At 54.4% G+C, this 11,603-nt stretch overlaps 1 protein-coding gene across 1 annotated transcript; it reads left to right on the top strand.

Moving 5' to 3' along the window:
- Positions 1 to 7,514: 7,514 nt before the first annotated feature.
- On the top strand, positions 7,515 to 8,628 carry LOC139706384 (sperm motility kinase-like). The gene is made up of 2 exons (XM_071614035.1): positions 7,515 to 8,553; positions 8,624 to 8,628. The coding sequence occupies exons 1-2, from the start codon at positions 7,515 to 7,517 to the stop codon at positions 8,626 to 8,628; spliced, it is 1,044 nt and encodes a 347-aa protein (XP_071470136.1).
- The last annotated feature ends 2,975 nt before the right edge of the window (positions 8,629 to 11,603 follow it).

Here is an 11,603-nt window from a genome sequence, read left to right as displayed (position 1 = left end):
CACAGGTGGCATCCTACAGATGGCAGAAACACCTCCTGTGGGGCCAGAGTGTGGCGTTCTACTGAGATCATGGAATCAAAGCTTCTCTAGGTGACCCAAAGAGGAGCCTGTGGCTCTGACTGGTTTGAGCTGGCTCTAGGCATTCTTCTCTGAAGAGTCTCATCTGAAACAAAGAAACAGCTCTAAATGGTGTTAGCAGCCTCACCTCCCACAGGTGTTTATGGGAAGTTCCTGCCTGGCGGCTGCCCTGGGAAGGTACCCCATGGGGAGCAGAGGGAGGGCGGGCCTTGCCTTCCCAGCCCCCCGGCACTGCCTTCCTCTTAGGCTGTTCTAGCCAACCACCTGGCAACACCCCTAGGATCTGAGAAGCAGAGAGCCTCAAGGGCTGGACCCAGAGGCTTTGAGCCCTGACCCCAGGCTCCTGTCACCCTACACCTCGTGGGCAGCCATCTGAAGGTGTCACCCCCAAGGCCCTGGTGACGGAGGCCTCCACTTCCATCCCACCTCTCTGCCTGCCGGTGCACCGAGGGCCTCAACTGTGTGGTGCCCGCGGGGTTGTGTCTCAGCTGCTGCTGCCAGAGACCTGTTTCTCTGGAAACCCCTCCCTGTGGCATTACCCTGTGCTTGAGGCTGAAGGCCAACCAGGTGCCAGCTGTCTGTCTCCTCACCTGCTCTGCCCATTGGTACCAGGATCACCTTCTTCTCGCTCGGCCTATTGTCCAGGGCCCAGGAGTCCCATGAGGCTGTGAAGGCCTGTGTCCTGGGGTGAGTGGAGTTTCTGTGATCAGCAAAGGGACACTGTTCCCAGAGGCTGCAGGGCTGAGTCACCTGCATGTTTTCCCTCTAGTTTATTGTTCTTGAGGTTGAATAGTATGTGTCTTTGCTCTGAAATGATTGTGGTAAATTGGGTTCAGTGGTTTCTCTCAAAGTGGTGCTGACCCTGGGAACAGCGGAGGACATTCATTAGTAAAGCTATCAATGCATGGGTACTGGGCTCCTAAGAGGGAGAAGCTCACTAGATTGTCCCTTGCATAAAAGAAGAGGCAATGATCACCCCAGCAGATGGGTAGACCTGCAAACATACGAATCAGCAAGGGAATGAACCACCCGGAACAGCCTGTAATACTTTAACCACTAACTCCAGTGACACCACAGTGGAGGAAACGTCAGAGAAAGAGTTTAGAAAGTTCATCATTAAAATGTTGAGTTTAACTAAAAGAAGATGTAAGAGATTAACCTAGAAAATACAGGAAGTGAAGGATTTAAAAAGAGATTCTGAAAAAAGAGCCAAATGGAAATTCTGGAAACGAAGGAATCAATAAATCAAAATAAGAATTCAGTGGAAAACATCACCAATCAATTAAGCCAGTTTGAAGATAGATTTTCAGTCCTGTATATAATCTTGAAAATAATGTCAACAATAAAGAAAAGATGTTAAGAAACCATGGCCAGAATATTCAAGAAACCTGGGATATCATTGAGACTAATCTCAGAATCACTGGGGTAGAAGGCTCCAAAATACACACTAAAGGAATGCACAATCTCTTCAGTAAAATAATGTTGGAAAACTTTCCAAATCTCAGGAAAAAGATGGAAATACAAATAAAGAAGCATGTAGAACCCCAAATTGGCAAGATCAAAAAACATTCTCTTCAAGACCCATTGTAATGAATATATCTATTACGCAGAACAAGGATAGAATTTTAAAAGCTGCCAGAGAAAAATGGCTAGTCACCTTTAGAGGTAAAGGTTTCAGCTGACATCTCAGCCATATCCTAAAAGCCAGGAAGGCTTGGGATAAGATATACCAAGCCCTGAACGAAGACAGTTGCCAAAAAAGATTACTTTATCCAGCAGAACTCCTTCAGAAATGAACATGAAATGAAAGCCTTCCCATGATAAGCATTATCAGCCACTCTGCCTGGACTGTGAACGTGCTCAATGAAGTCTTCCAGGCAGAAGAACTGAAAAGTGAAAATGAAAGCCAGCTAAGGATGAGCTTCACTGAACAGTCAAGTAAGGGAGAATCAAGTCTTAATTCAGCATTGGAAAAAACCAAAATGGCAGGAAATAAATATTACCACTCTGTAATAACATTGAATATAAATGGTCTAACCTCTCCAATCAGAAGACCTAGCCTGGCAGGCTGGGTTATAAAACAAGACCCAACCATCTGTGGTCAACAAGGTACTCATATTACAAAGACCTACACAGACTGAAGGTGAGAGGGTGGGGAGACATGCAGATGAAAACCGAAAGCAAGCAGGGGTAGCTACTCTCATATCAAAGTGGACTTTAAGACAAATTTAATCAGAATAGACAGAGAAGGTCACGTCATTCTGGTTAATGGGAACTTCCAACAATAAGATGTGATTGTAAGTATTTATGGCCCAAATTTATGCATCTACATAGATAAAACAAACCTTTCTCAGTAGAAAGAATCAAATCTAATATGCAGAATAAGGATAGACTTTTAAAAGCTTAGGATAGAATTTTAAATAGACTACAATATAGTAATACTGGGTGATTTCAATACACCTCTTACCATTAGGTAGATCATCCAACCATAAATTAAGACTCTTCATAACTAAAAAATACCATTAATCAAATGGTCCTAACAGACATCTATAGAATATTCTATGCAGTAACACCTGATTTCACTGTCTTCTTAGTGGCACATGAAACATTCTCTAAAATGATTATATATTAAAGCACAAAACAAATTTTAGCAAATAGAAATACAAAAAAATACCACTCCTATTCAATACAGTCCTTGAAACTCTAGCGAGAGCCATCAGTCAAAAGAAAGAAATTAAAGGGATACAAGTAGGAAAAGTCAAATTATGTGTTTGCTGATGACATGATCCTATATTTAAAAGACCTAAAAAGCCTCACCAAAAGACCCAAAAAGCTGATAAATGAATTCAGCAAAGTAGCAGGATATAAGATCAACATACATAAATCAATTGCTTTCCTATATTCTAGTAATGAATCTGCTGAAAAAGAAATTAGAAAAACTATGCCACTGTTAATAGCCCTGCCTCCACCAATAAAATCTCTAGGAATAAATCTAACCAAGAAGATTAAAGTCCTCTACAAGGAAAAATATAGAACACTGAAGGAAGAAATTAAAGAAGACCCCAGAAAATGGAAAGACCTCCCATGTTCTTGGATAAGCAGAGTTAATATTGTCAAAATGGCCATACTATCAAATATATTATAGAGATTCAATGCAATCCCCCTCAAAATACCAACGACATTCTTCTCAGAACTAGAAAAAACAGTTCCAAAATTCTTTGGGAAGAATAAAGAGACCCAGAATCCTGAACAAGAAAGGCAGTGCTGGAGACATCGTGATACCAGACCTCGTGTAGTGTCAGAGAGTATGGTCATAAATAAAACAGCATGGCGCTGCTGCACAGACAGACCTGAAGACCAGTGGAATGGAATAGAAGACACAGAGACACACCCACATGATCACAGTCATCTGGTCCTTGACAGTGGTGTCCAAACATACTTTGGAGAAGAGAAAGCTTTTTAAACAAAAAGTGCTAGGGAAACTGGATATCCCTATGTAGAAGAATGAAACTTCATCTACGTCTCTCACCCTGCACAGAAGTCAAAACATAACGTGGATCAAAGACCCAGGAATCAGACCAGAAACGTTACAAATGCTAGATGAGAATATAGGTTCAACACTCCAACTTACGACACAGGGATTGACTTCCTTAACAAGACTCCCAAAGTATAAGAAATAAAACCAACAATAAGTGGGATGAATCAATTTAAAAGCTCTGCACAGCAAAGGAAAAATTGAGAACTTCAAGAGAGAACCTACTGAGTGGAAGATCATTGTCACTTGCTCCTCAGATAGGGCATTAATATCCAAAATATATAAAGAATGGAAAAAATAAGACACACACAAATATAGAAACAAGAATAAACAAAACAAAGGAACCCAATTAATAAATTGGCAAAAGAACTAAAAAGATAACTTCTCAAAAGAGGAGATTCAAATGGCGAATTAATATATAAAAACTATACAACATCTCTAGCGACCTGAAGTCTGCAGACTACAGACTGAAACTGCGCTGAGATTCCATCACACTCCAGACACAATGCCAATCATCAAAAATACATGTAACAATGAATGTTGGCAAGGATGTGGGGAAAGGCACACTCATACATTGTTAGTGGGACTGCAAATCGCCACGGCCTCTCTGGAAAGCAGTATGGAGATTTCTCAACCCACTGGAAATGGACCCACCTCACGGCTCAGCTATACCACTCCTTGTTGTTATCCCAAAGAACAAAAGTCAGCGTACTGCAGCGATAGAGCCACCTCAGTGTTTATAGCAGCACGATTCACAATAGCCAAGGTATGGAGCCAACCTAGGTGTCCTCCAACAGTTGAAAGAATGAAAAAAATGTGTGTGTGTGTGCGAGAGAGAGAGAGAGAGAGAGGTAGATAGATAGATCATGTAAAATGACACAACATCCAACTACCTAAATGTAGGTGTGCATTATTTGAGGAGCACAGCTGACTCCATGCGCGAGTTCGCAGAGCAGTTAAAGGTGTTGCCTCTGTGAGCAGCCCAGCCTGGTGCAGTCCACAGTGCAGACGGAGGCAGTTCCACCTCCCCTCGTAGGCGTCATCTTTGCAGTGACGGTAGGTACCAGTGCTGGCGTCAGACCTGTGAAGAGTGAAGAACTTAACGGCTGTGTCGCCCTCATAGCTCCGACGGGCACCTTGTAAGTGCTCTTTAAAGACTATGCATTCAGACCTCAAAGAGACGGACAGGGTGGGGCATGCCTGTGATCCAGCCACTCTGGAGGCTGAGGCAGGAGGATCACAGGTTGGAGGCCAGTCTGAGCAACTTAGCAAGGCCCTAAGCAACTTAGCGAGTATTGGATATTTCCGAGTGGGATAGATTGTGTGGGAAACCAGGTGCCATGGTAAGTGTGGCCTGAGCCTCATATTTCTGTCAAGGTTCCTCTGAACCTGACCCTGAATGTCCGTCTCTGTGGATGTGGCCTTAGGAATGACACAGGTAGGATCATCTCCTCTCAGACCTTGCTTGGCATCCTGGGGAATCTCTTTCTTCTCTCCCGGGAACCTGCCTCACTTCCTGGATGCATGTCAAGGTCCACACGCTGATTCCCACCACCTGCTGTCAGCCAGGTCCTCTTTTGTAAAGGGTCCCTCACCAGCATGGGGCAAAACGCTCCCCAGTGATGTGGGCAGCTCGTTAGTTTGTGTGCATGGGGCAGGCCGAGGCTGCCTCGGTTGGCACCATCTGCATCCCCAGGGCTTCTGGTATCCCGGTCAAGCCTGGGACGTCCAGGTGGGCAGAGCTGAAAACCAAAGCCACCAACCACATTGGACCCTGGGTTCCCCTGGGCCTGCTCTGCACATGCTGGCCTGCTCTGCCTGGGACTGGCAGAGGAAGCAAGGGACACATCACGGAAAGGAGCTGGGATCCCACACGGAGGCGTGAGGCGCAGCCGGGTGACAGGAGCACGGGATTTCAACACCCAGGGAGAGAGCCTGGTGAACGGAGGGAGAGAAGATGGGAGGGGGCCAGAAGCCAAACAATGAGCAGGGGTGCATGGGGCGCTCCCCCCCGCGGAGGCCAGCCAGCCACGGGCAGAGGCTTGCAGAAAGCCCTGCGAGCAGAATGGCCCGGATTCTGCCATCACAGGGACAGGCTCCTCCAGAGCTCCGTGAGGGAAGAGGACGAGGCCCGTGTTCACAGGCTTCGTCCGTGGGGGACAGAGAACTGAAGGGAGTTACCGCGAGTCCACACCTGCCGAACAGCTTCGTCACAGTGGAGATACTCCAACAGGAGAGCGCCACCTCGCTGGCTTGTCCTACAGACGTCTCCGCGGCCTAGACATGGACGGCATGCCCAGGGGGGGCACAGGCCCAGCACAGCCCAAAGATGGGTGTATCTGGGACGTCAGAACTCCTTTGACAAAGGGCATCAATGGCAGCCGGCAGCCCCTCTGAGGAAATGCTACCTCATCGTGAATGGGAGCATCCTACCCCACTCAGGTCTTGTCAGCATCAGGTCTGGCTTGACCCAGGGGAATCACATGGTGTCACTCCTCAGGCTCCGAGGTTCCCTGATAGTGTCCTGCACAGAGTGGTTCCTCCATGAGGGGCCCTGGACTGGCAGAGGGACTGCAGGGGAGAGAGTGCCTCGCTGTCCACACTTCTTTGCCTATTATGACATGGGTCAGCTGACCTGGTCACATGCCACCCTCTGATCAGTTGCAGAGTGAGCGTGTGAAACGCACTCATTGGCTGACCGAGGTCATGTGCTCCCCCTGGGACTCTGGGTCCTAGAGACGTGGGACGTCCCCAAACCCATGGATGAGAAAAGGCTATTGGGGGAGGGGCTTCAAAGGGTAGAAGGGGTGGCTGTTGACACAGGTGAACAGAGGGCAGGCAGGACACAGCCCGGCCGTCCAGGGCCCCAGCCAGGGTCTGGGCCTCCTGCTCTGTGGAGGCTGAGCTCACGCCAGCTGCCCCCTCCTGTGCAGCAGGGCTTCTGCCACCGCCAAGGAGCACCTTGCCCCCTCCAAACAGTGCCGGTCTCCTGCCAAAGGTGTCCCCACTCCAGCCTGCGTCCTGGACGGGTCTGCCACTCAGGATGGCTCCTCCCCCTGGGACACTGCCCCTGCCTGTCCCCACCTTTCTCAGTGGCCTTCATCCCTGGAAGGCGACCCACCCTCTCTCTCTCCTGTGGGCTGCAGGCAGGGTTCTGGCGAGTGACCTGATAGGACCCTGTGGGGCAATGATGAGGCAGGCGCCTGCCCTGGCCCCCACACCCCACCAAGGTCGGGAACGTGGCCCTGGATCTCAGGGGGCAGAGCGACCCGCACCAGCGTCCTGGCGTGAGGGGACTGCTACCATGCTCTTGACACCAGTCTGTCCCAGTTGGAGGAGACGGGCGCTGAATGGCTCCAGAGGACCTGGGGTGGGGTCTTCACGGGGCGAAAGCCACGACAGAGTTGTGTACTGGCGAGGCACGGGCCCCGGGGCCTGGTCCAGCTCCTCCTTTCTCAGCAAGGAGAGGTCGGGGTCCCGAACACACGGGAGCACCGAGGTTCCACAGACCCTCCTTGTTCTGACCAGGAAGGTGGCCAAGGTCCCAGAGGCCCGAGTGGGAGATGCCACCGTGGGCCACCCCCCGGGTGTGAGTGGGCCACTCCTGTCTGTGACCTCACAGGGGCCAGCATTGTGAGGCCCTTGAGCCAGCGGGGATATAAGGCCGGGACGAGGCTGGGACCTTGTCCACAAGCACAGGAAGCTCTAGGCAGTGACCTGTGGGACTCCCATAGTTAGCGCGTTTGGTGGTTTGGTGATTTCGTGGTTTGCTTGCAGATTCGGGTTGGTTCTTGATTTGGGGCTTTCTGTTGGGCTTTGTTGTGTTAGTTTTGCTTGTGTTCTTTGCTTTGTTTGTTGTGTTTGTTTTTAGCTAGTGGCCTTAGTGGGCGTGGGGTTCATGATGTCTATAGAGAGCAGTGAGCGTAGTGTGGTGCGGAGGGTGTGTCGGGACCTCGCGGCCAGCTCCTCCTTGGAGGAAGCCCTCACGGGCCGCTATGAGCCCCTGGGGGTCGTCGGGCAGGGCAGCTTTGCCAAGGTCTTCCTGGCCCGACACATCCTGACGGGGACAAAGGTGGCCGTGAAAGTCCTGCGGAAGGGGGCGGGGGCCACCTTGTCCTGGGTCTTGTCGGAGCTGGACATCATGAAGGGCTTGGAGCACCCGCACGTGGTGCAGCTGCTGGAGATCGTGGAGACCCCCGGCACTGCCTACGTGGTGATGGAGGACATGGCTGGGGGCCAGCTGGGCCAGCACATCCCGGAGGTTGTGGGCCTGTGGGAGGACGAGGCCCGCATGCTGTTCGGGCAGGTGGCCAGCGCCGTGGGCTACTGCCACGCGCAGGGCATCGCGCACCGGGACGTGAAGGCGGACAACGTGCTGCTGGATGCCGCGGGCCGCGCCAAGCTGTGCGACTTCGGCCTGGCCTGCAGGTTCAGGGCCGGAGAGAAGCTGGGCCTGCTCTGCGGCACCGTGGCCGACTGGGCCCCGGAGCTGCCCCGGCGAGAGCCCTACGACGGCCCCGCGGTGGACGTCTGGAGCCTGGGTGTCCTCCTGATCCTCATGCTCACGGGCAGCGTCCCGTTCACCGGGGCCAGCTATGAGCAGGCCAAGGAGCAGGTGCTGCAGGCCAGGTACCACCTCCCGTTCCACCTGTCCGACGAGGCGCAGAGCCTGGTGTCCTGGATGCTGACCCTGGAGCCCGCGCACAGGCCCACGCTCCAGCAGATCCTGGGGCACCCGTGGCTGAGCCAGGATGGGGAACGCTGCCCGAGTCCTCCCGCCGAGCTGCTCCCCAAGCGCCCGGACACCTCCATCCTGCTGGCCATGCTGGACCTGGGCTACGGGCTGCAGGAGACCTGGGTGTCGGTGGCGACGCGCCAGTTCAACCAGGCCATGGCCACCTACCTCCTGCTGGGCCACCAGAAAACCCGGGGGGCGGGCTGCCAGGTGCGGCTGCAGGTACCTGGGCGGCCACAGGTGGGGCCTTGCCCGTCCCTGTCCCTCCCCTCCAGCTTGACTCTGGGCCCAAGGTGGGGCGTCAGCAGGCCGGCCTTGCACTCCTGGCCCCTCTCGGCCTGTGAGCAGCAGCAGCAGCAGCAGCAGCAGCCTGAGGAGCTCAAGCCTTCAGGGCAGGTGGGCAGCAGGAGAGCCAGCCTGCCCGCCATCATGCTGTGCAGCCTGTCGGCCAGCGTCCCTGCTCCCGGCCCCACGGCCCCTCTGCCCGGGTCCTCCCAGGCCCTGGCACCGGATCCCAGCTCCTCCTCCACCGCGCAACCCCCTGCTGGCTCCAGGACCCCTGGCCTGACCCGTGACACCGCCAGGGGATGGAGGGGAGTGGTCCGGAGGATGGCCACCTGTCTGGCGAGGCTGTGCTGCTGCGTGCAGGCCCCCAGGACTGGCTCCGGACGCTCCAACAGAGTGGCTCCTGCAGCTGGAGGGCCCGCGCCACCACCACCAGCACCCAGGGACCCCCCGGGACCTGCCCCCACCAGAGGTCAGGCCCTCAGAAGATTCTTCAAAAACAGAGTGGCTCCCTGGCCAGCGCCCAGCTGAGACGCCCACGGAGCCAAGTAGGTGGAGCGGTGCTGCCTTGGGTCTCACGTGTGCCTTGATGAGTGTCATTTCCAAAGGATGAATGGACACCCTCTGCCCTTGGGGGGTGCCACCAGGGTTAGGTCCACCTGGGCGCCACAGGGTGGGCGACTCGGACTCCTAGCCCCTCTCATTGTCCACAGACAGGTGGCCCAGGTTCTACCTCACGAGGGCCAGCTGCTGGAGCGAGAAGTGCAACCTGCCCTGGCCGCCGCCTCCCGGACCCCTCAGGCAGGAGGACACCCGAAGACACCCGGACACCAGTGGGCCCCTGCGCCCCACCCGGATCCCACCTCAGGGACTTCTCCTTGGACACGTGCCCCGCCCTGCTCTCCTCTGCTCTGTCTCCCACCCTCTGGGGCAGAGATGCTTCCCAATAAGCTCCTCATCCATTCCCGCGTCCCACGGATCTTGGAATAAATTGGGTGCTCCGTGGGGATCAGCTGTTGCGTTCCTTGGCCGCCTCCTGGCAACAGTGGGAGAGTGGGTGGTGGTGTCACAGTGGGGAAGGTGTAAGGGAGCAGTGACAGGGAGCCCTCCGGAGGTCCCCAAGGGCAACACGTGACCCAGAGTGGTCCCAGGGGAGGAGGCTGGGTGGGGGGCAGAAAGGCAGACCTTGTGCCTGGCCTGACACTGATGGTGCCCGGTCACCACTTTCAGAAGGGAACCCTGGACAGAGGGGCCACGAGCCCAAGCCCATCCTGGGGGGACACCCAGAGTGGCACGAGGAGACACCGTGTCGCAGGCCCCGGGGGCAGTCAGGGTAGAGCTGTGGGTGCCTCCCCCAGAGTGGCTTGGAGGCTGCCGCTTGGTCCCTCCTCTGAATGTCCCTGCCAGGGGCTGGCTCTTGCCCTGGTGAAGCTTTAACCTCTCTAGGCCTTCGGCTGCGCGGGACCGTCCCTGTGAGCGTCCTGACCCAGGGATGGGCCCTTCAGCCTGCCACCCTGAGCTCCCCAGGGCTGCTGAGCAGGGAGCAGGACCACCTATGGGTGGGGGAGCTGGGGCGCAGGTGTGGGCAGGGAAGGGTGTGTGGCCAGAGCCCTGCCTAAGGTCGTTCAGTCCACCACCAGGGACTCCTCTCGTGAAGGGCAGGTGCAGGGGAGACCGAGTCCCTTGGTTTCCCAGGGCCGTGGTTTCAGGAGTGTGTTTCTCCAAAAGTGCTGCTGAAACTCCCCTCCCTTTGAGGGTATGGCGTTTCGAGCCTTCAGGAGGGTGAGTGCCGCAGTCCGGCTGCAGCAAAATAACCGGGAGGTGACAAGCAACTTGTGTACATTGATACAGCAGGAGTGGGAGCCGTTTATTGTAGGACAGGAGGGGTATATATACATAACTAATTCCACACAGCTTATCTTAATTAACAAACTAGATATAGCAGTCAACCAATAAGGAATCATCATCTTAATGATTACACACAGCTTAACATAATTGACATAATCTAGACACAGCAGTCAGTCATTAAGGAATCTCTATCATCTTAATGGCTCGCTGGTGTTACTTCTCAAACCACTCCCTCTGGCAAGATGCCAGGTGCCATCTTGAGTTGTTTATGGACCCTATCAGGTGAGGCCCTGGGGCCCTGGCTCCCCAAGGGGATGTGTGCCTCAGGGCTGGACCTCGTCTTCATCTAGGGGTGGGCCTTCAGCTACCCTGAATTCCAAGGGGTGCAGAGCACAGAGCCACACATCCTGAGTGTCCTGGGGACAGGAGGCATCAGGGATGATGTATGGCCTGAGACACAGCGTGGAGGGGTGGGGGAGGGCAGGAGCTGCTCTCCAGGCCTGTTCCAGGTCCCCAGGTCCCAGGGTGCCTTCTTAGGCCCTGCATGTGTGGACTGAGAACCCATCGGGCAGCTGGCACCTGGTTCTGATGAGCCTGAGGAGTGTCTAAGGGCTAAGCAATGGCAGGCCTTGCCTGGGGTGGGGAGCAGCTGCCCTTCTCCTCCTCCTTGGTCCAAGCCCAGTTCAGATCTGAGGAGCAGGGGACCTCTGGAGGACCCAGCTGGGAACCAGGGGATCGACTTGAGTTGCAGAGATGGTTAAAGGTGCCCAGTGGGCTCTGGGATGGACAGTGACACCATCCCCAGGAGGAGGAAGTCCCCAGAGCCATCCCTGAGACAGGAGACCTACTGCAGACTAGACTGTGAGCAGCAGAGGCAGGGAGGGGAGGGAGTGGAGAGGGAGGGCCAGGGAGAGAGGCAGGAGCAGGGGGGAGGAGGGGGGAGGGGGAGGGCTGAGAAGGGCAGGAGACAGGGGAGTGAAGGGCAGGAGAGGAAGGAAGGAGAGGGAAGAGGGATGGGTAGAGGGGAGGGGCAGAGTGCAGGGTCCTCCTGGAGAGCAGGGGGGACAAAGGAAGGAGGGCAGAGGGCGGGTGGCCAGGGAGGAGGAGGAAAGGCTGGGTGCA

Source organism: Marmota flaviventris, chromosome 7 (genome assembly GCF_047511675.1).
Source record: "Marmota flaviventris isolate mMarFla1 chromosome 7, mMarFla1.hap1, whole genome shotgun sequence".
NCBI classification, from domain to species: domain Eukaryota; kingdom Metazoa; phylum Chordata; class Mammalia; order Rodentia; family Sciuridae; genus Marmota; species Marmota flaviventris.
The sequence above is the reverse complement of the archived record's forward strand: the minus strand, read 5'-3'. Positions and strand labels throughout refer to the sequence as shown.

Coding starts and splice junctions, on each gene's coding strand:
- LOC139706384 (XM_071614035.1), top strand. CDS start 7,515: ATGTCTATAGAGAGCAGTGAGCGTAGTGTGGTGCGGAGGGTGTGTCGG.